This window comes from Phlebotomus papatasi, chromosome 1, assembly GCF_024763615.1.
Source record: "Phlebotomus papatasi isolate M1 chromosome 1, Ppap_2.1, whole genome shotgun sequence".
Taxonomy (NCBI): Eukaryota; Metazoa; Arthropoda; class Insecta; order Diptera; family Psychodidae; genus Phlebotomus; species Phlebotomus papatasi.
Window position 1 is genome coordinate 9,117,194 of NC_077222.1, and position 25,902 is coordinate 9,143,095.

Sequence of the window (25,902 nt, forward strand, 5' to 3'; positions counted from 1 at the left end):
TAGAAAATATTCGGAATATTTTGGACATTCGCTTTAGTGTTTATGTTATCCTCGATAATCACAGAATATTCTTGATATTCAGTAAATATTCAGAATATTTTTAATATTCATAAAGTTTTCAAAATATTCACTATATTCGGAATATATTGGGCACTCGCAACATTCACAAAATTATTCAGAATATTCACAAAATATTTAGATTATACTCGATATTTACAGAATATTCTTGATATTTATAAATTTTGCAGAATATTCGCTATATTGACAAAGTATTCAGATTCAGAATATTCTCTATATTTACGACATTCACAGAATATTTAAAGTATCCTCGATATTCACAAAACATTTAGAATATCCTCAATTTTCACAGAAAATTCTTGATATTTATAAAGTATTCAGAGTATTCAGAATATTCGCAACATTTACGACAGTCACAAAATATTTAAGAAATATCCCAGACATTTCTAGAATATTGTCGTGAATCTAAATTCTCGAAAAACCTCCCCAAAAATGGTACCTAAAATTCCCTAGCGAAAAAGCAAGGAAAAGGCAAGAAAATAAGCCTTTTGCGCTTAAGAATAAAATTCATGCGAGCAACTGAGGGAGAAGTAACAGCTGCTCATGGTCATTTATATCAGCCTGAATGGGCTGCTGCTGCAGCTCCACGGGGAGAAGCGTATTGCCTTTGTCAATATTCCTAGTGACAACCCCATGTACTCATTTTTCCCTTTCGGGATACTTATACCTTTTCTTATTTACTTTATACATTTACCTTATTTTACACCTTTTCGTTATACTTCGGGAGAGCAACATAACCACAATATTTAGCCAGATTCTCATATATTCAGCTATTGTTCACATGATCTGCTATGAATTCAAATATTCAGAATAATTTTAGCAGTTGTAACACTAAAAAAAAATTATCGCAAATATCCTCTATGATTCACTAAATATTTTTGATATTCGCGATATTCACAGAATAATTCAGAATATTTGAACATTTGCAACATTCGCAAAATAATATCAAATATTTCGAATATTTACATAATATTCTAGATATTCAGATATCCAGAATAATAAGAATACTTGCAACACTCAAAAGATATTTAGTATATCCTCAATTATTCACAGAATATTCCTGCTATTCATTACATATTCAGAATTAACAGAATTCAGCAGTATTCACAAAACAAAAAGAATATTTTGAGCATTACCAGAATATTTTTGGTATTCAGATTTTCAGAATCTGTATATTTGTAACACTTAAAAAATATTTAATGTATTCTCGATTATTCACAGAATATTCTTGCTATTCGTGAAATATTCAGAATGTTCGCATCATTCACAAAACATATAGAATATCTTCGGAATTTGCAGAATAGTCTGGATATTCAAGTATTTTGAATAATTCACAGAATATTCTTGATATGCGTAAAGTATGCAGAATATGCTGAAGATTTATAAGATTCGCAAAACAAATAGAATATTTTTGACATTTGCAGAATATTCTTTATAGTGAAATATGCAAAAGATTTTAACAATCTGGGATATTCAAAAAATGTATTTTTAATATCCTCAATTATTCACAGAATATACTTGATATTCGTGAAATATTCAGAATGTTTCCATTATTCACAAAACATACAGAATATTTTCGGCATTTGCAAAATATTCTGGATACTCAAATATTCTCAATAATTCACAGAATATTCTTGATATGCGTAAAGTATGCAGAATATTCTGAAGATTTACAACATTCGCAAAACAAATAGAATATTTTTGGCATTTACAGAATATTCTTTATAGTGAAAAATGCAGAAGAATCTAACCATTTAGAATACTCAAAAAATGTATTTTGAATATCTTCTATTATTCACAGAATATTCTTCAAATTTCTAAAATATTTAGAGTAATCAAAACATTTGCAACTTGTAAAAAACGTATAGAATATTTTGGAAATAATAATATATTCTTAATATTCAAATACAGAATATTCTTAATATTCAATATATTAAAATACATATTCTGAATAATCTAATTATTCAGAGAATATATTTGATATTCGGAAATTATTCAGAATATTCTTGTTATTTGCTAAATATTCAGAACATTTGCAGCAATCACAAAACAAACAGAATATTTTGAATATTTGCAGAATATTCACAGAATATTCTCGATATTACTAAAATATTCATAAAACATTTGCAGAATTTATGTGTTCTGTATTCTTCAGTGAAATGCCCCTTGATCCATAAATGTATACTAAATTGACTCTAGTTATACTTAGAGTAATTAATAAATTGTCATATTACTAATCACTACCAAACATAAAACATTATAAAATATTCAATTGAATTTATTTACCTTTCAGTTAATAATTCTATTATAAATAAAATTTTATTGTAGCGTACAAAAAAATTTATATTGCTATCGAAGACGATGAGAGAAGAATCTTTTTTTTAATATAACCCAGAATAAAAAGAAAATATGTATAATTGCATTGCGTTTATTTTTTGTCCTTTCCTCCAAGAAGTTATCTTCTTGTCACTATATTCTCGGGAGTATTTATTATTCTGGTTCCCTGCAACTTTCTCGCGTGCGAGTCTCTTCTGAAAGTGTCTTAAATTGTGGTAAGAAAATCTGCATGAAGTCTCCGCAGAACCTTCTGCTCTTTATAGTAGTTTATTTACTGTCAATGGCAATAAATGCACCTTCTGAACTAAAATGAACCTTTTCTCAAAATTTTGCAAAAATGCACAACTTTTTTTTGGGAATTTATTGGAAAGGAAAAGAATTCTGCTCTCGTGACATGATAACACTTTTCCACCTATTTTATTGAAGGAGGAACGAATAATCCAATTTCATCGCTTATAGATTCGATGCTAGTTCTATAACTCATCCCGTTTGAGCTTTAACATGCACAAGTTCAAGCAATATATATCGTGTGTTGAATTAACACGCGATATTCGATGCGACAGACAAGCCTCAATTTGACCAATCTGTGAACGTTTGCAATTAAGCTCCGTACACTGTGAAAAAATCTTTATGGGAATTTTATAAATTATATGAATTGTAGCTTTAATTGATTTTTATGGAGGAATCTCCAAACTGCACTCCAAAAAAATTTAATGGGAATTCCTCAAGGTTTGTAAAATTCTTGTTTTAGTGTATAATATTCCAGACAAGTTTTACTATCCCTTATTAAAATGGAAAAAAATTGTGGGCGTTTTAGCAAAAAACCTCTGTAATAAATTCACTCTGTCAGCAAAGAAAATGAAATTGCTAAGGGAAAAAATTATTGATGTTTCTGCGTGCAAAAATCAATCTTGATTAGTAAAATACCGAAATCGTTTTAAAAAAAAGTAGTCTAAGTAATACAGTAAGTATCTAAAGATCAATACTCTTTATTTATCCTCTTGTTCAAACATAAAATGACTCCTCCTAAATTTGTTAATTAAGCACTGACCAAATTTGTTTTTCATTCACTAATTTAGATTGCATTATTTACCAAATTTGACTTTATATCAGACCACATTTAATTTTTTTCACAGATAAAATTTGTTGTCTTATTGAACGAATTTGATTTTGTTCTAATCAAATTTGTTTCTTTTTAGATCTAGAACACTTTCTCTAAGGAAAATTTCATAAAGTCTAAATTCGCATCCCTTTCCTTTTCATTTTTTCTTGTATTGCTATCCTACTCTATCAGTCTTATTCCTGCACATTGCAACAAATAAAATTGAGTTCAATCGGATCCTTGAGTGCGAACGACCAAGAAACACTTGAAAAAGACAGATAAATGAATATTGATTTCATGAAATTTTCCTGATATAAAAGGTGACCAAATTCGATTTTTATTAGTGATTAAATTCGTTGTTTTATTGACCAAATTTGATTATATTGCTAATCAAATTTGTTTTTCCTACTGTTCCTACTGATTAAATTGGATGTTTATACTGACTAAATTCTGTTGTTTTGTCTACCAAATTTTATTTTAACATTGACTAAATTCGACTTTTTACTAAGAAATGTTTTTCTGCGAATTAAATTTATCTTTTCTACTGACTAATTTTGATTTACTAATCAATTTTTTTTCTGCTAATCAAGTTCTATTTTCTTATTAACCAAATAGCTTTTTTATGTCTCTGGCACACCTTTTAGCTGGGTAAAATTTCATGAAATCAAAATTCGTGTCTCTTTCTTTCTCAAAAGCTCGGCATTAGTCTTCCTCATTCAATCGGTCTCAAAATTGGACTGAAGTAAATTAAATTTGGTGTGATGTTCAAAAGAAGAAGAAGCTAAAACTTTTTAGAAAGAAAAGAATGTGAATTTTGATTTTATGAAGTTTTCCTGATCCAAAAGGTGTACCGGAGCCATTACTGACTAAATTCATTTATTTTGTCTACCAAATGTGATGTTTCTGCTGACCAAATCTGATTTTTTTAGTGATCAAACTTGAGTTTTTTCGCTGACCAAATTCAGTTTTTTGTGGCTCCGGCACATTTTTTTGATCAGGAAAATTTCATAAAGTCAAAATTTACGTCCCGAATATGTTTATCCCTCTCTTTCGCACTCTTCTTCTTTTGAATATCACACCAAATCAAATTTAGTTCCACCTAATTTTGTGCCCCAAAAAATTGGGTAAATTTATGTAAATCTCTTGAAAAAGAAACGGACGTGAATTTTGATTTCATGAAATTTTATTTATCGGAAAATTGTGCCGGAAGCATTACTGACCAATTTAGATTATTTTGCTGAATAAATTTCAAAATTGGTTTTTCTACTGTTTAAATTTGATGTTTTTATTAATCAAATTAGATTTTCTTTTACTGACTAAATTAAATTATTTTGTCCTTCATATTTCATATCTTCTCTTACCACAAATGTTATCTTTTAATTATATTTATCTCCGGATATTTAGATCAGGAACATTTCAAGAAATCGAAATTTTCCTCATCTAAAAGGTTGTGCCGAAGCCATTATGAACCAAATATATTTTTTGCTGACCAAATTCGGTTTTTTTCTGATCAGATTTAATATATTTTTCCTTATTCAAATTCATCTTTTCTACTGACCAAATTCACTTCATTTATTATCCAAATTTGATTATTTTGTAGCTAAATTGAATTGTGTTCTCTATCAAATTTGATGTTTTGCCTACAGATTCGGTTTTTTTATCTACCAAATTCTATTTATTTTCTGACCAAATTCTTTTTTTAATGATCATATTTGATATCTTTTTTTTTACTCAAAGTAGTATTTTCTATTGACCAAATTTAATTCCTTTACTAAAGCCTCTGGCACGCCTTTTAGCTCGGTATACTTTCATGAAAGTCATGAAATCAAAATTCGCGCCCCCTTTCTTTCTAGAAAAATTTGCATAAGTCAATCCCACTCTTTCGGTCTCAAAATTAGATTAAACTGAATTGAATTTCTTATGAACGTTCAAAAGAGGAAGAGTGCGAAAGAGTGGTATAGACATATGCAAAGCTTTTAAGAAAGAAAGGGATGTGAATTTCGATTGCATGAAATTTTCCTGATCTAAAAGGTGTGCCAGAGTCATAATGACAGTCGAAATTCACGTTCTTTCTGAAAAGTTTTCATATGTCTCTCCTACACTTTGCACTCTTCTTCTTTTAAACATGAAACCAAATCGAATTTAGTTCAGTCCAATTTTAAGACCGAAGGAATAGGATGGAGTTATGCAAATCTTTTGCAAAAGAAAGGAACGCGAATTTTGACTTCATGAAATTATACCGAGCTTAAAGGTGTGCCAAAGACATTATCACACTTTTTTGTACTGATCAAATTTGATTTCTGAACAAAATCCATTTTTTTTTAAAAATCTAATCTGGTTTTCATCCAAATTGGATTTTTGTATTAATCAAAATTGATTTTTCATTGAAAAAAATTTTATTTTTGATCAATTTTGGTCAGTTTACTCACTACATGTGATTTTTTTACTAATCTAATTTGGTTTTTCTACTAACAAAATTTGACTTTTTAACTCAAGAAATTGTTTTTTTTTCTACTCATGAAATTCGACTTATTTATTAACCAAATTCGATATTTTTTCGTTGACAAAATTCGTTTTTCTGAATTCGAATTTTCTGTTTTACGGCTCTGGCACACCTTTTAGATCAAGAAAATTTCATGAAATCAAAATTCGTAACCCATTGTGTCTCAAACGTTTGGCATATGTCCATCTCATTCTGTCGTGCTCAAAATTAGATTAGACTAAATTTAAATTTGTCTGATGTTTAAAGGAAGAAAAAGAGTGTGAAAAAGTGAGTATGCAAAGCATGTGAGAGAAAGCAAGGGATTCGAATTTCGGTTTAATGAAATTTTCCTGATCTAAAATGTGTGCCGGAGCCGTTATCTCACTTTTTCGCCCTGAAACCGAAATTGAATCTGTTTTGGCGACTATGTTATCCACATTTTAAATGGATTACGATAAACAATTTTAAAATAGATTTGAGAAACAAAGGATTGAAATTTTTACTTTAATGAATTTTTCTCGATCCAAAGGGCGTGACAGGGGTATAAAATTTTAGAAAAACATTAAGAATATAACGGTCAATGTACTAATATTAATTATAGTAACTAATTCTGATTTTACATGTGGTATTTAACTATCTTTGACGCAGAAATGTATCATTAATTCACACTTTAAAATATTTACCTGAAATTCTTGAGCTGACTTAAGCTCACTTTCTTAGTGAATTGCTGGGTTTGTTGGACGATTAACAAATAGCTGTAAGAGGTTATAATTATGTTAATTTACATAAAATATCTCGCAAGGTAATGTATTTTCACTGTGTAGTAAAAATATTTTGTGTATGATTCTAATGACTAATGACTTGTAGAACCTAAAGTCATCTCTATGATCTTTCTCTTCTTCCTCCATCTGGCGTATCCCTCGAAACGATATTCAGAAATTTTTGCCACTTAAATACAATTAACCATAAGATCCCTAACACACTGATTTGGTATGTACTTGAGGAGGAGATTGTGCGGGTTCTCTCTGGTCTACCTTTATACTATAATCTTTGCAATTTCATTCGTTGTATTTTATTTTCCATGACAAGAGCCGCGGTATAAGAATTCTGGAAAATAATAGACTCGTAAATGAGCATCTCCTTTTTGTGAAGATAGAGTACATACATGTAATTTATCTGTGAGTTCAACTGTCGAAGTTTGGCGTCTCATGCGATTGGATTTGGTCGGGAAAACTAGAAATCTCTAGGTAACATTACGTGATCGGCTTAATTGTATTGTAGAGATTTTATTTTTCTCAGCCGTCCATCATCTATTGCTCTTCTTCAACACGTTTTTACAAGAAGATGGGTGAACTTTGTTAGGTGTAAATATGCGATACAGACAATTCCCATTTTATACCTTGCATACACTTGGAATTTCATCTCTCACATCGTTCTTACCTTGTTCTTCCTGTACCCAATGGATTGTGGCCTAAAGGGAGATTCACAAGAAAGGTCATTTGCAGTCAAAAAATTTTTACCTTCCAAAATGTCTGGGAGAAAATCATTCATCAATGTTGGATACATAGCAATTATTGCCACATTCCCTATAAAAAACCATTCTGCCTCAGGGAAAATGACACAGGAATTCCGTGTTGTATCTAGAAAAGTTTCATTCATATCCATAAAATGGGAAAAAAATAGAGATTCCCTTCAGGAAACTAGAAATCAACGAGGAATTCCAATACCAAAAAACTATCTTCTTAATTTTTCGGAATTCCGAATTCCGGACAAATCAATTTGAAAGTTCGGACTTTGATAGTCTGTGATAATATTTTAGAAATTTTACAATTAGTTTTTTTTATTAATCTTTAAGAGAAATTTCCGAATTCCGGAATTTCAAATTTTACCTTTATTCTTTGAAAATCTCAGAAAATCATCCTAAATGCCCTATGTCTAATGTTTGCCTTCTCTGACCTTATGCTTTGATCAGTTGATATCTGAAAGAGGGAGATTAAACCAATTTTCCGAAAAATATTAGGATAAAGTGCCTATGTTTTACACGGTCCCAAGCTTCATAATGACTAAATTTTTCTTATGTTTTTCACTAAATGTTTTTTATCGTACCCAATACTCGTACTAGGGGAAAGTGTCCTGTTTTTAAAATATATAGCGGAGTCACATTTATTCAGAAACATAGGAAAAACTTAGTCATTATGAAGCTTGGGATCGTGTAAAGCATGGGCACTAGGCACATTCCCCTATAATCATAAAATACATTAAATGCGATTTTCACCCAATTACCTACCCCGCTATCTAAGATATTAGGCCTTAAGGCCTATTTTGACCAATATCCCATGTTGAACATCCTTAAAAGAAATAAATACATCCACAAAAAAAGGTGAAAAGCCTCCCAGGCTTTGCCAAGTGCTCGAACTCGCAACTTAGATGTATACCTCAAAAGTACTGTCGCATCATTTATCGTTTACCGGTCTTTAAACGTTCTAAGCCGATTCATAAATCACTCAAAAGATCCCACAAAATGGTTTTGAAGAGTAATAAAATTTGTTTTAGGACAAAAATGAGTTATGGTGCTATTCCAATGAAAAAGTGGCCATGTTTTTTAGCACATTACTGTTCTCAAGTACTAAAAAAGACCATGTCTGTTCCCATACGTCATATCATGGAAAATAATGAGTAGAGAATATTAATGCCGCTCGCCCACTTTTTACACTGAGAACTCACGGGAAAACTCATGAAAAACCTGGGAAATAGGCGGTTGAGGCTAAAATTGTCAACTCCCAGCCATCCAACTGCATCACGCCACCAAGCTAACATGACAGGTTACTCCACATTGACCGAATGTCAGATGGCATTGTGATCAGGTGAAAGCTTGCTCGGAGGGAATATTCGAAATTCGGATTTCGGTTAAATTTTTCTTTTGTGTCGGTTCCTGTCATGACTATTTGGTGATTTTGAAACACGACGAGACTTGGGGAAAATATGAAGTTTTTGTGTAGAGAGAAGAACCTTACATCTTGTCAATCGTGATAAAGAAAATGTAGAAAATACTATGAAAGTGAAAACATTAAATTAATCTTGTCGATTTCCCAACCGAAATCCGCATTCGAATATTCCCGCCGAGCAAACTTTCACCCCCGACCACAATGCCATCTCACATTAATTGAAATAACATGTGAGAACAGTCATGGTCTTTTTAGTACTTGAGAACAGTAATGTGCTAAAAAAACATGCTCATTTTTCATTGGAATAGCACCATTATCTGTTCATAACCTGTTCATTACCGGTTTACAACCGATTCGAACGGATTTACGAATCACTCAAAACATTGCCCAAAATAACTTAGGACTAATATAATTGAATTTCGAATAAAAATTAGTTGTCGGTCATGAACCGGTTCATTTCTTGTTTCAAAACCGATTGAAACCGGATTAGTTTTGTTGTTATTTATTCTAAATAAATTGAAATTAACCGGTTCAAAACCGATTGAAACCGGATTAGTTTCGTTGGAAATTCTAAGACCATTCCAACGTGCCCTAACATGATTCCATTCGCCTGGTAAATGCGCCCTCTAGAGCCTTTTTTAACCTTTGACTTTGAGGAACCGTTATTAGGAATGATACCCAAAAATAAATTTTTATGATTGAAAAACAAACTGATCAAAATTTTCAAATCTGTATTTCCCACTTTTTTTCTAGAGAAAAGATATTTTTAAAAATTTCCCCTTTGAATATTGATAACTTTCTGGCAATAAAAGATAATTATATTTGCATTAGTTACTTTTAACAAAGTTCTTGCCTCAATTCTCTGAATTTAAAGCCCATGAATTTTGTTATATATTCTCCGTTATAATTGCTCTATTTTTGCATATTCAAATGCAAATGGAAGATGTTTTGAAGTACTAAAACTCATCCGAGTATTAAAGGATGCTCATATCGCTTTATAATGTGCTCTAATTGCTCGAAAACAACAGAGAGAGCAGTAATCTTCAGATTTTGAGTTGTAAGGGAAAGTAGCACACCTTTGAATATGCCTAAGGTAGGAATTCAATTTTATAAACTAAATATTTAAAACTATTAACTATTTTTTTAACTCCATCATTGACCAATGATCCTTCGTTGTCAAGTATTAATTTTTTTAAGTTACCTTATTTGGGGAACTGTATCATATTTCGACCAGCTTGCAATTTCGGCCACTTCGTTTATTTCTCAAATTTTCATAAATTTTAATATCTTTTATTTTCTAGAGGTTGTACAATGTAAAAAAAAAAATTCGCCCCTAAATGAAATTATGTGGAAAAGGCCATAAAAGAGTTTCGGAAACACAAGGAACTGTATTGGCATCAGGGTGGCCGAAATATTACCCAAAACAATATTCATATTTGTATTCATTTTTAAATTGTAATTAGAGAATAATTTTACAGAAAACTAAGACGATAAACTAACTACAACGTTCCAAACGCACTCCTAAAAGAATTAACAAAAAATGTCAATTTATATTAAAAATATAACATTTTAGACTTATGACTTTGGTATTTTACATGCAATATGCAATTATGCCGAAACTTGGTACAGTTTAGGTACTAATCAATCAATATTTCACTATTCAATACAATTCCTAAGGTATTAGCTGACCCCCTTAACATATGCCTCCTTGAGAATTTTTGTACCATTCTTAGTTTACGATAGAAGTATTACATTATTCAACAATAAATAAAGCAATATATTACATACATTACACGAAAAGTGTGCTATATATAGCTTGTTCGTCGTTATGAATTCTCAGAGTTTTAGTGAGTAATACAATTTAAAATTCAAATTTGAAAAATTCTAGAGTGATAGCACCGTTATGAAGTCTTATAAAAATAATTGCTTAAATTCAAAGTGCAAGAGTTACGAAGTTCATGATTTATGTAGTCATCTGGAAGTTTAGCCTAGTTCCTGAAGGTTAAGAAATCGTTAATAAGACGCTATTTTTGATTCCTTTTTCTTAAAATATGTTGGGTAAATTATTCTTAATATCCAAGCTAAATGGCCTAGACAGACTTACGGCGTAAGCTTAGGAACGATTTAATAAGAAATTGATGTGAATGTAATCTAATCATTCTTTTGATTAAAAATAGGTTAGGCCGTCTATGGGCTAAGTGGTAGGTGCATCCAGCGCATAAGTAAAAAATCTCCCAAAACCTTGCCTAATAGGGGAAATGCTCATAATTTTGGACAGGATGCATATAAGCAACAAAGTTTCAAGTTTGAATTGCGATATTTTCAATATTTATTGATTTTTTCTGTTACTTTCTTTTTAGAAGGGTTGTTTAGAAACTTGGCAAGCTGTTTATCGTCTTTGTATTTACTAAAATTAGTTTTAATACGTTTAAAAATGAATTGATATAGACGTAAATTTGACTCAAATTTTGGACAACTTGGTTGTAAATTTGGACACTTTGGCTGTATATTTGGACAGCTAATCCCTCCCAATAGGATACCTATTGTCTCCATTCCAAGAACCAATATTGCTAAGTCCTCTTCCTGTTCATGTGAGGGAACCGTAGAATATCACAAGAAGCCCGGAAACTTCCTATATGTGATTCATTAGAGTCAGTTGACTTCGGTACTCCAAGTACGTGCGGATTCGCTCATTCCCTGGCCTTTCCGGGAGCTTTTCAATGCTTTTCTTGCTACATGTCTTTCGTAGAGATGATGATCCTTTGTTTCTCCAGGCATTTGTCCAACTTAGTCATCACAAAAGCTAAAACTTCTCAAAATTTCGAGAGAAAAACACCTGTCCAAAATAAGGAGTATCGCCTCACTGGTGAATCTCTTAGAAAATTTCCCATTTTTCACACGAAAAATCTAATTCACAAGGCAAATCTCACTTCAGTTCAAATGTACAAATCACCACTAACGTGAATCAACACAATATTCAATGAATATTTAATAATATCGCTCAAAAAAATCGAAGAAACATTGTTAGTACTTCACCACAACTAAATAAGACTGAAGTAAACAAGAAGTTCTGTCATATTTCTCGTAAGCAATTGCTCACACTGAATTTTCAACAAAGCAATTTCAGCTCAAATAATATTCAAAATTTAACGTATTTAGCGTTAAAATTTCCCAAAAAGAACAAATATTTATATAGAATTTATTATTCATCAAATATTGCAATAGTAATCCATAATTATAATCAATTTATTTTTAATGTCCAATTTTATCCTCATAGTGTCCAAAATAAGAAACTGGACAAAATTATGAGCCTTTACTCTATGATCTCTTACAGAATTACCTATTTTACACACGAAAAACGTAAATCACAAGGTAAATCTCGTTTCAAGTCAAATGTACAAGTCACCATTAACTTCAATCCACACAATATTCAATGAATATTTAATAATATCACTCAAAAAAAAGCGGGAAAAAATTCATAGTAGGGTAAGTGTGCCAAATTTCGGCATGCAAGAGTCAAAATATCAAGTTTTATATGTAATATATTTAATATAAATTGAATTTTGTATTCCTTCCTCTTAACCCTTTAACGACGAGACAGTTTTCGCGGACCGAAAACCAGCAATAAAATGAAACCGATAAACAAAATCAGTAAAAGGTTTCATATCTAGCTTTAGAAAATCCAACAGAGTCTGATTCGGTGTATTTTTTACCTCTATGAGCGATAGGGACAAAAGTAGCCCAAAAATTTAAGTAATTTTTCTGACAATACCATTGAATGATAATTTTCACTTTAATGAAAAATATTATGTTTGAGTATTGTAGTTTCTTTTTCCAAAACGGTTTTGCATAAGAAAAATTGGAAGCATAAAAAATAATTAAAATTAATTTTCATTATGAGAATTTAAAAATTCGTCATTTTTTAGCTTAAAAATTTACTATATAGCAAATAGTTTCAGACTTACAAAAAATATCCTAGATTCCTTCAACCTTCTACTTTGCAATTAGGTACAAACATAACAAAAAAATAACTTTAGGTAGTCAGGAAAAATTATTTTCTTTGTGGGACACCGGTATTCGAATCGTCTTTAAAGGGTTAAGGAGTGTTGCTTGGAACTTTCTAGATAGTTTATTGTCTTTATTTTCTCTAAAATCATTCTTAATACATTTTAACATGAATAAAAATGTAGGCATAGCTTATTATTATTGGTTTTAACTGGCTATTATTGGTGGCCTATTTCGGCGACTTTTATTCTCATAGTTCTTTGTCCTTCCGGAATTCTTCTAATGTTTATTCATATTATCTCGTTTGTCGGAAAGACATTTTTTGTTATTTTTGGCATTGTATAATCTCTAGAGTATGCAAAAACTAAAAATTCATGGAAATTCGAGGAACAAAAAAGGTGGCCGATATTGCAAACTGTCCGGAATTTGGTACACTTACCCTACTTCACCACAGCAAAATAAGACTGAAGTAATCACGAAGTTTTGTCATATTTCTCATCATATTTCAATAAAGTAATTTTAACTGAAATAATATTCAAAATTTAACAAATTTAGTGTTAAAATGTTCCAAAAAAAAAAAAAACAAATATTTAGATAGAATTCATTATTCATCAAAATATTGGAATAAAAATTCATAATTTTAATCAATTTATTTTTAATGTCCAATTTTACCCTCAAAGTGTCCAAATTTAGAAACTGTCCAAAGTTACTTAGTTAGGGGATCTCTTCCCCTAAGATTTATATCGATCCTGCAGAATATTTTCCAAAATTTGGTAGTAAAGTATTGGCTAAAGGAAAATTATGCAAAGGACCATTACTCGATGATCCTGAGCCCTTAGTGTCTTTCACTTTAGGATAAATCTGTACTGTCAAAGTTTACAGGTTAAATATTCTTGAGGATAAGCTTGAGTCTACTTGGGCCCTTAGGTCTAATGACATGTTTAAGAACTGCATTAATAACATAAAGGTTTTAATCCGTTTAACCCTCTAACGGATAAGACCGCCTCCAGGCGGTCTTCACAAAAATCACATTTACAGCGACAATAAAGGTTTTATTTATTTAAAAGTGCTATAGTGTCCTCGGTAATAGTCTTATAAACATCTCTTGAAAGTTTGAACTCATTTTGACACTTCGTTTTGTTGCTATTCCCAGTTTTGTGTGACAGGTCAGAGAAAAAGCAACAAAAAATATTTGTGCCAAAAAACTCATTTCCAATTTCCATAAAAATACCGATTTAAAGTTATCTGACTAAATTAAATTTATTTTTTACTGAAAGATATGTCATTCTACTTTGTATATTTTATTTAACAAATTTGAAAAAACTAAAAATGTGAATTTTAGAAGCAAAAAGAGTTTCAAAAAATATTTATATATTATCACCTAGCGCCTAAACTAAAAGAGATAATGAAGAATGGATGGTTTTTCGACTTTATTGGATCATAATTATTCTAGAAAACAATGTTTTAGATGTTTTTTTTCGCATATTAAAGAAAACACCGTTATAGGGTTAAATTTAAACAGTACTGAATTTAGAATAATAACAGTACCAGAATCTTATACGGGCTACAGACCTAAGGCTTAGCCATATGGCTTAACTGCTCTAATTTCCTATCAATCACGATTTTTTAGAAAAATCTACCTTAGGATTGGATTATTTAAGATAAATGACCTATTAAGTTCTTGAAAAGCAATAAAATTTCTCTCTACGATTTTGATACCTTCGGAAACTGGGCTAAGCCTCTAAGTCTGAAGACCGCTTTAATGTGTTTTTCTTTACAAATTTATGAGAAACATAAAATACTTGAAGAAAGCTTTTATGGAAATTTTTACAAGATTTGTTGAGATTCTCCATTGAGCTTCTTTATTTTCTTAATTTAGATGTTAGATCTTGAAGGAATCCGACTCACATTAAGAAGTACAAAGGTGCCTTGCGAAAAATTGTAACCTTTCCCATTACAAATCCATTAAAGCGTTTAAAAAAAAATGTTTTTAAAAATCGTAAAATTTAAATTGAACTATAAAATCATAGTAATAATTGGATGGGTTGAACCTGCAGAATATTCCATCTCGCTACCGCAGAAACTGCCCAGAATTGCGGAGAATTCTTCTTATAGGGTTTACATCTTTCCTTTTATCCTCAACACCCAAGACTGTGAGAACAAAGGGGAAAATCTAAATAGAAATTCATTAATTGTTTTCTCTGTGAGCGCACTCTAAAGTCTTAATAAGACGATTGTACAGTAAGGTCTTGGGCAATGGAGCACAAAAGTGACCCTAAGTTGATTAAGACTCTTCAGGTCTTTGTGTTTTGAAAAGTTTCTGCCACAATGTGTAGGCAACATAAGCATAAACAGTAAACTTACATAATGGTAATTACTTAGTCATTTCTCCATCATAACTTTATGACAGATGGTCCCATCGGATAAACCAATTCAGGAAGCTACATTTTGTCGCTTTTTCCATCTAATCTGCCACATTTCATCTATTCATTTACTTAAACTTTTCAATCATGGGCAGTGCTTCACACCTGAAAATTTATTAAGCCAAATCTACTCATTGCACGATAATGAAAGAGAGAGAGATTGTAAAAAAGGAGTGTCTTGAAAAAGTCATTAAGCTTCTGGTTTTATGTATAGTTCCTCTGGTTACACGAATAGTAGTAAAGAAAAGTAAAATTGTTTGACTCTGGCGGCCAACACTGAGTAAAAGGGAGAATGGCTGGGGGGAGATAGAAGGAAAAGCTTTTTCTGAATAAATTTTTAGCTGGGGACTACCTTCCTTTCTTTACTGAAATTACCGTACAATTAAGGTATAAGTAATAAGAGAACCAAATAACAAAAAAAACGAGGCGAATGCGCAACCTTTTCGCCAGAGTCTATGGGCAGATACTTTATGGCTCGGATCTCACTTGGGCTTTGTGAGAAAGGCGTAATATTGGCTCGATAGAGTGGTCAGTATTCATCAAGAAAAATGTCTTTGCAAATTAAAGCTGAAAAGGTTATCTCTGCGCGTTGCCACTCTTGCAGAGAAACACAAACCAAAGGATTGGTTGCTTTTTATAGCTGCAGCTCTTAAATGATTTTCAGCTACCGATTAAACCTGTAATGAATATTCCATAATGGCATAAGTCCCAAAAATAAGCGAATATTTAAAAATAAACTAATGGTATAAATCCCAAAGTTATGTTCCTCTTTGTTGTGAAGTATCATTAAAGACAGCTTACGTGCAATTACATTTGGATTATTATCATTGTTGTGTTTTTCATTTCAAAAAGTCATTTCTTTGTTATTCCTTTTACGAGTATCAGACAGGAGGTTTAACTCAATTATAGAATACTTCTAACTTCCTTACAAAAAGTTTATTGCGGTGTTTTCTTCTTTTAATCTGTTAGATCAAGTGTCTTAAGTACATAAAATTCTAAGGTAAAATTGCACAAAAAAAGGGTGCCAAAGTATTTCATGCTTTGCGAAATTCTCGAACCCGTGACCGGTTCTTAACCGATTTGAACCGATGTAAAAATCATCCAAAAGATCCCCCAAAATAGCTTTATTATTATTAATCGTGTCATAATCAAATCCCCTACTTCGCATGAGGCAGGGGACATCGGTATTCATGTGTTCTTTCGAAACTCGATTTAAGCCTCGTGGTGGAAGGATCAGTCAGTCCTCGGGAATTGTCCAGGAGCACCGATTTTATTCCGATTAAGGGCAGAATCATATTGACAGTAAAATGCTCGCCGTAGCCTCACCGTATTTCGTTAATTTACGCATTTTCATTGTAATTCTTACGCAAATTCTCGATTACCTTATCTCATACTCGGTGGCACTAGGTGAAAATAATATAAGAAAATTGAAGAAATAAAACGAAAATGCGATAAACGATGAGCAAAAAAAAAAAAACAGTACGATTAATTTATCTTACAGTTTTTATTGCTCACCATTTATCGAATTTTTGTTTTATTTCTTCAATTTTTTTTAATATTATTTTCACCTAGTGCCACCGAGTATGAGATGAGGTAATACGGTAATCGAGAATTTGCGTAAGAATTGCAATTAAAAGGCGTAAATTAACGAAATACGGAGAGAATTTTACTGTCAATGTGATTTTACCCTAAAGTCCTAAATACGCGTGGAGGTTCCTTCCTTACTCCCAAAAATAGCTTTGAAGTAATAAAATTGAGACGTTAAGAGCAGAAGTGGTCCGTTTTAATAGTGAAATGCATACAAAGGAGACCACTTCTGCTCTGAGCGTCTCAATTGATTTTCGGACGAATTTTGCTTATACAGTAGACTCTCGCAAATTCGGCTCTTTTAAGATCGGGCTACTTTTTAATTCGGGCAGCGGTTATATTTGAAAAAAGTTTGTTGTCATTTTTCAAGTTTGATTATGATTATCAAATGAATCAAATATGTTCAAATTTGGCATGGTTTGTCTTAGTTTTGATGTGATTTTGCATTATTGAGGGATTTTCGTGCAATTTACGTTATATATGAGTGTGTAAACTCAATATCTATATGCACATGAATAAAAAATCGTTGCATTTCAAAAAGTTTGTCGCCCGAATTTCTGTGGAATTCGGCTGACATTTCGGTCCTATATGCCCGAATTTGAGAGAGTCTACTGTAGGTTTATAACCGGTTTATAACCTATTGGAAACGGTTTATAGTTTACATTTGACAGGAATTCCAAGACCTTTTGCATCGAGCCCAAGCTAATAGAATTGCCTTAAGTATTGTTTTCTCTGAAAAATATAAATCTTACGTATTGTTAAGAATATGGATAGCGGAGCCTCCAGCTCAATAACAAATACCGGCTTCAGATCTAAGGCTTGGCCATATGGCTTAACTTCTTTAAATTCTTATTAGTCAAGATTTTTTAGAAAAATTTCACTTAAGCGGTCTTAAGACTAGAGGTTTAGCCCTTTTCCCGAAGATCTCAAAATCTTAAATGGCAATTAACAGTAAACCTACCCGGTCAAATTGACCGGTTTAAAATTAACACATATTTAAACGGTACAATGTCACTATCAAACTTTTTTTTTTATCCCACCTTACCTATAAGGTCTTATTGGCTTATAGCCCATTAACCGTGTAAACAGACGGAATTTCCACGGGAATTCCCACGAGCAAATGGTAAATTTGCTATACAAGCGCCCTCTGCAAAAGTGCACGAAACTGCCCGAATGTCCCAGCGAGCACCAAATGCTAAGCTTTTTCAAATCAGCTGAAAACATATATTTTTTCAGCTGAGCTCTGCTAACCTCGAAGTTACACTAGCGATCGCAGTGGCAATTAGTCAAAGTTATTCTTTTTCCCCAATCGAGTGAGAGACTTTAATGCACTTGGTTTTTGTCTTTGCTGAGTTGAGTAGAAGCTAAGGTTAACCTTTTCCATTATTACAATTTTATGATTCTTACAATAACCACATTTGACATTAAAAAATAAAGCAAAAAATTTAAAATTCACAAAAATTTTAAAAAATCATATTTATAATATATTTTGAATAATATGTATTCTTAAACCTTTTCCGACCAATAAATTAAGTTTTTTTTTGTCTAATTTTATCAAAAAATATTGTGAATTCATTTATAAAAAAATGTACTACACCTAAATTAAAATGGCATTGCCAAGAATTCTTGTCCGCTGTGATTTTAGAAAATTAATAACCCAAGAAATTCTTGGGAATTCTCAAGATATTTTGATATTTAATGAATTATAAATTCGAGAAATATTGAAAAAACTTCGGAACCTCATGGAAATACCAAGAAGATCAAGAACATATAGAATTTAGAGCCTCTATAATTTTTATTTAATGGTATACACAGTCTACTCAAAATTATTTGAAATGATTTCCAACAAATTAGCATATTTTCCTGACTTTAAAGGTATTTAAAAACTCTCTTCTAAAAAATATAAATGCATATCATTTTAATTTAAAAAATGAATCATCAAATTGAATAAATTTTTCATTTAAAAAAGAATACGTACAGTATTAAAAAAACGATAATTGTTGGTTTGTTATTTTACCACGATAATATAAGTAGTTTTTTGCGTAAAAATGCGCTTTAGAAAATTTATAATCGAAAATTTATAAATAGAAAAGTGCAGCATATACATTATGCATATGCATCGTGCACGGATCATACATTTATTTCACTTGTAAAATATAAAACATTTTATAACATTAAAAAATATATATTTTCCGCATTTGCCGCAACAAACAAAAACGCTTTTATGTAAATTTTTCAACTTAAATTGTGATAAAACAATTATATTTTATTTTGTAGTATCCATAGAAATTTTTTTGTAGTATTTTTAAAAAGCATTATTGAACTCATTAACTCTTTCCGGACCGCGGCATATACTGAAAGCCAATTTCACTTTTTTTTAAAATCAAAAATATCTTTGCTCAGAAATTAATTGAGGTCCTACAAAAAAATATTTTACATTTAGACATCCTTATAGTTTGTAATCATTCACAAGAATAGGATTTTTATCAGTTCTGAATAATTAAAAAAAAACATTGTTTTCCACAAAGTATTCATATGCTGCTTTGTGTACTCAGAGTCCCAAAAGAGGCGAAAGAGTTAAGTGGGGGAGTCACAACTTTTAAATGGATTTTTTTAAATGCATCTGCAACTTTATTTACCATAAAAAAGTTAAAAAAGTAGAAAAATCCTATTTCAAGATCAATTACAATAGTTGTGACCGACTGTGAGCATAATACATCAATGGCTGTTCCAGGAAAGATGCCAATATTTAATTGCGAAAATTGAGGAAAATATGCTTTTTGCAAAAGAAAAAACATATTTTTCATAAATAATGAATAATTTTATAACCCCCGACTGAATATTTGTTCAGAAAAAAAATTTTTTTTTCTCGGGAAAATAATGACGCAATTCACTAAAAAATGCAACATTTTTGGTCGGGAGTATGTTTAATACTCTTATTTGACCATTCTCTATAGGCAGCATACCGCAGCATAATTCCTATAATAATATAAGTAATAAAAAACGTGATTATAATATCCCCCAAGTTGATAAATAATTTCAGGGGAAATTCCAAGTCCATTTTGACATTTTGAGAGAAAAAGAAAAAAAATGAAAGAGAAAATTTGCTGCTAAATGCTTCCTGGCGCCATCTACCGGCAGTATTTAGTTCTGCCATCATCCACTGCGAGCGCTAAACAGTGCCATTTTTATGTATTTGCTTAGCACTTTTTGTTCGAGAGCTGCTGATTGGCCAGCAGACCGATTCAGCAAAAAAATGCTGAAAATCCTATTTTATTCTGCTAACTGTGCTCGCTGGGGTCTTGAAATATTTTGAATTTCAAATGGAAATTTTCCGTTGGAGGGTGAAATATTCAATTTTCTAAAATGGAAAAAAGCTATCTCGCTCGAGATAGCTTTTTGCTTCCGGAGAATTCCGAAAATTTAATTTGGAGTGTTTTTAAGCAAATAATATATGAAAAAAACATGTAAAATCTCCTGTAGTGATCAAAACATTGATTTTAAAAGCAAATTTGAAATCGAATAATAATACTATAATAATTTTGAAAGGATTAGTGTTTCTGGATTAAATTAAATATTCATCAATAACATTTCAGAAGAAGTTTAAATGACTGGAAAGGCAGATTCAAAATTTAACTTTTTCAATAAATCCCATTATTAAAAAATGTAAAGAATATAATAATGTAGATAAGGAAATACAAAGAATAGTAAGAACTATCGAAGTTCACTGATGAAAATTATAGCCAGAAACCATATAAACTGCCTTTTCGGATATAAAATATTACTTCAATATTTTTTATTGTTTAGGGGAGACCGGGGCAGAATTAGCCAGCAAATGAAATTTTTCATTACGTATAATTTGTAAAACAATGTTTGTGCCAGGCTGATAAATATTTCAATGAACAGGAAGGGATGTGTTTACTTCGAATAAGTAGTGGTTTCCTCAATATTCCTTCTAAGACAGGCTATAATATCCCACTTTCTAATACCATGCGCGGCTAATTCTACCCCGGTCTCCCCTACTTTTTTTTGGAAATAAAATTTTAAAATATTTTACAGTCTTCTTGTTTTTTAAAACAATTTGTATTCAATTATTATACAATTAACTAATTTTTGTAAACATCTCTGTTCCGAATGAATGGACTGCTTGGTCACCCAGGGATATTTTATACATTTTCTTCCAACACTTTATAAAATTTTAAATTATCAGCACTACAATTAAACGAAAATTAATCAATAGGTCCTATCAGCAAAGATATCCAAAGCCTGTCGTTGATTTATCCACTTTAATTGGGGGTTTTTGACAAGATATTTACGCTATAACAACGTTTCTAATCATTTCTCGAGAAATTTTAAAAGATTTTCCATGAAATGTATTAATAGATAATATTACTAATATACTTGTGGTATAATAAAGCCAATTTAATAAAATAAAGTACGTAAAATATCTTCTAAATACACATTCCGTTATTTATATTCGGAAAAAAACAAAATTTGAAATTCAAATCTTCGGAGCATTTTTGTGTTGCGCTTGAAGTCCACCAGAGGCGCATAGAGCGGATGGTAAAAATTTGACAGTTCAATATGGGAATTTCCATCCGGAATTCCCATCCGGAATGGAAAATCTCATGGGAATTCCCGTGGGAATTCCGTCTGTTTACACGGTAAAGACCACAGACTTAGAATAGCCAACTTTAAGATTCTCGTAAGGTTTGCAAGGAGCACTGGAAACGCGACCCCGCCGAGCCACTTCCAGTGGCTTGTCCACCCTCCTAGGCCCTTGCTTAGTAAGGTGCCAGGAGACGGGGACTCACAGAAAGCCCTTTCTTCGGTGTACCGAAGGAGGTACTCTCCTGACGTAGAGACAAATGGTGCATCTAGAGTTTCTTTGAAACTCAGAGCATCAGTCCCCAGACCATACTGAACCCTGGAACGGCCCGACAGACAGTCACGCCACCGGTTACTCCAAGAAGGCCATAAAGCTTTAAACCCAAGACTACAACATTATACTGTTACATTTAATAAAATTTCCAATTTTTATAAGGGGTTCAGACGATTTTACATTTATACAAATAGCAATAACATCACGAACTTGGGCAGAGTGACCCACACCACAAAACATATTGTAAATTTCCTGTCTATTTCTTTGCAATCTAGGGCAGTATCAAACTATGAATTTCTTAAAATATGCATGTAATATAATATTAAATGTTCAAATTTTAATTTTTTGCTCTTTTCCCAGACAAATTTGTACCCTATCTCGGTTTGTCATTTGATCGAGAAACGACCAAACACGGTCGGTAGGTTTAGTGTTAATTTTTAGTAGTTTTTCTAAATTAAATTGAATAATTGCACTTAATCATCTAATGTTAAGTACAAGTTTTCCAAAAAATCTTTTCTGATAAGAAATTAAAGAAGTTAAGCCATACGGTCCATACGGCTATGTTTTACGTTTGAGCCCGCTATTAGGATTGGAATAATAAGAGCAAATGATCTATTTTACTCTAAAAAACTTAAAAAAAAAAGGTTGCTGTTTAGAATTTTGAGACGCTCGAGAACTGGGCTAAAGGGTTAAGAAACCCATCCATGGCCTCTATTGAGTAAAACATCATGATCTTCCGTACTGATATGTTATTGAATGTTATTGACTTTTGTAGTTTGGCTAGAATATCCCAGAATCCAATATCTGAACTTCTCTTCACAGAAAAAACGTTACGTAAATGTTTGTGAATTCTTCCTGGGGACTTACGGAATGCTTATAAATCGTATAACCCACTAAAAAGTTCGCAAAAGTTTGTATTTTCCCACAAACATTGATTGTAACATGATCACTTGACAAACATTTTTTGTTATTTTACAAACATTTGTGCGTAAACATTCGTAAATACACAAATGTCTGTAAAATTTTGCCATTTGTTCGTAAACTTTGTTAGACAAACAAAAATGGATGATCAAACATTTGTAAAAGGACAAAGAATGCTTGTCAAGTGATCATGTTACGACCAATATTTGTGGAAAAGAACAAACTTCTACGAACTTTTACCATATTTTTCTGTGTAGGTGTAATTAGAAAATGGTGTAGTTTCTGGGTATGGCTGATTAAGAATTCCAAAGAGAACTTCAAAAATAATTCTTCTAAACTCCAACGGTTCCATTGCCATATAGAGCTTTCTCTCTCTCTTGTTGGAGATAGTTATTGAGGCATTTCCTTATTGAGTTATTGAGATTCTCCGGGGAATCAGTGGCGCAATAGGCAAGACCGTTGGCTCTTGGGCGGATCGATTTCCCGGCTCGACTTACTGTTTTGAGTTCGAGTCCCGCCCGGTGCAAAGATCTGAATGTCTAATTTAGGCAATTTTCATATGTTAATAATGTAATATAATGCACCGCCTACGCCCAACAACTCCGGGAGCATGGAAGAAGCATCCACAATGCGGGGAAGGCGCTCCTGGGCGAGCCTACAAACGGACTAGCAGATTCTTCCAACACGGGATATGGACATTGTAAAAATAATTACCTTTATAATGAATATCTCGATACGATTAATAATAATTGAGATTCTCCTACTCGACTTTCAACAACCCCCAAGGCGGTACTTAATTACTTACGTAGGTGACTGCAACGTCCCTTTAAGGGACTGGGCCTCTCGCACTAACCCTCCTCCAGTCCTGGCGACTGGGCCAAAAATCCGTCATTGAATCCTTATTTCAAACATCTTCCTTTAATGAACCTGACCTAATAGCAATATATTTTAATAGCTATTCTTTAGTTACAAATAGAAATAATTCTCTTACCAGGGCTATTTTTAAGTATAGAGCAAAATGAGGTAATTTGGAACCATTTATAATAGAAATACGAGTGTCAAATTGACATTGGAAGCAATCAGACGTGTTCTTGAACGCTCCGTGTTTTGACAAGTTTTTGGCCAATTTTAGTGCAAATCTCGAGTGAGAATTAACAAAAACATTTGCTCAGTGTAGCCCTTAAACAGTGGAAAACATTATTTTCCCTTTTTGGAGGCTTCTTTGTTGAGAAAAAGTGAAAATTCCAGACGCGTTTCTGGAGGAGAAGGAGTGAAGTTAGCAGCGATGGCGGCCGCAAGCAGCGGCGAACGCGGCGAAAGCAATCGGCAATTCTCGGAGCTGTCAAAGTTGCCGAGTGACGATGCGTCCTTTCCCGTGCTTTCGCGTGGGAAAAGAAAAAGAGCAACGATAACAATGGATTTGAACAAACTCTTCACGAATAGCCATGAAGCGAAGCGCTTTATCATTGCGGAAAGCCTCGAGAAGACGGACTTCTTAAGCATCTCGTGCTTCAAGGTGAAGAGAACTCTCGACACTGTCTGTGGAAAAATCCCTCACTTCCAGCCCCTGTCCAATGGAAGTCTGTTGATTCAGGTCAACAGTATTGAACAGGGCCGGAAAATGACGGAAATTAATGAAATCGATGGCAAAAAAGTGAGATTTTCTTGGCATCCTTTCCTGAATCAGAGCAAAGGCGTCATCTCATGTTTTGCATTTACGAAATTCGCTGATGAGGAACTGAAAAAGGAACTGGCAGCTTTCAATATCACTGAAGTGAAGAGAATAAAAAGGAAAATCGTCGAGGATGGGAAATTGGTGCTCAAAGACACCGGGTCGTTTATAGTGACCTTCAACCAGCCAGAACTTCCCAAGACAATCAATGCTTACTACCACGCATTGAACATCAAGCCATATATCCCCAACCCGATGAGGTGCCAGAAATGTCAAAGATATGGTCATCATGACTCAAAATGCAGAGGAAAAGAAGCAATCTGTGGATCCTGTTCCCAAATCAAACACGATGGAGAATGTACACATCCAGTAAAGTGCACCAGTTGCGGTGAGGGACACGTTTCTTGGTACAGGAAGTGCAGAGTATTCCAAGAGGAATTTGAGATCCAGAGAATCCGAGTGATGACAAAAGTGTCATATATTGCAGCCAAGAAGGAATTCAAGGAGAAGAAGAGGATGTACTCCTCTTTTGCCAACGTCGTGTCTAGCAACTCCCGGGTTTCTCCAGACAATAGTGGCAATAGAAAACCCCCAGCGCAATATCCTAGAAAGCTTATTCAGGGTGAGCACATGGAGAATGAGTCCATTGGAAACTTGAACAACAAGGCAACCGGAATTGCATTCAAATCCAGATCATCTGAGGGACCTTATGTAACCGACACTGCAGAAGCGGAGAGATCTAGCCCATTCATCTTCCATGGAAAGACGAATACCCAGCCTGAAACAACTGAGAAAAGGACAGAGCATCACTCTGCACCAATTCCTTCCGACTCCGGATCCGGAGATGGCGTCCCTCAGAAGGGCGCCGGTATTGAAGAAACGATGCGGGAGACAGCAAATCTACTTGCATCAGCAAATAAGGTATTATATAATAGTGATTCAGACATGGATGATCCAGACACACGCTAAACTGAAGGATGATTCGGAATCGCATTTGTGTTTGCACGACTTTGGGTGGGGTTCCTCCGGATGGATGCAATGTGTTTCATCACAGTGTATCCTATTGAAGGATTCCCCGTCTGATGGTGTGAGCATGGGTGCGGTTCCGAGTCATTTTTCAAATAAAATATAATAATTGAATTGATTTTTATATATATATATATATATTTTTGATTTAATTAATCTTTAATTATGTCAATTATTCAATATAACATTAATGGTCTTGAAAATAATTTTGTTGATATTCAATCCATGACAAAAGATAATAATAATTTAATATTCTGTATACAAGAAACACATCTAACTATGAACAAGTCCATATCCTTAAGAGGATTCACTTTGATCTCTAACAAGGATCTACATACAACGGCTGCCGGTGGTTGTGGTATCTTTGTTAGAGATGGAATACAATTCACTGAAATTTCTTTGCCTTCAAATTTAGATGCAGTTGCTATCAGAACTTCCTTGT

General features: G+C 32.5%; 1 protein-coding gene across 1 annotated transcript; it reads left to right on the forward strand.

Annotated features, from left to right (window-relative positions):
• Positions 1–24,047: 24,047 nt before the first annotated feature.
• On the forward strand, positions 24,048–25,403 carry LOC129799288 (uncharacterized). Its single transcript, XM_055843031.1, has one exon. It carries the CDS (start codon positions 24,048–24,050, stop codon positions 25,401–25,403), a length of 1,356 nt encoding a protein of 451 aa, XP_055699006.1.
• The last annotated feature ends 499 nt before the right edge of the window (positions 25,404–25,902 follow it).

Coding starts and splice junctions, on each gene's coding strand:
- LOC129799288 (XM_055843031.1), top strand. CDS start 24,048: ATGGCGGCCGCAAGCAGCGGCGAACGCGGCGAAAGCAATCGGCAATTC.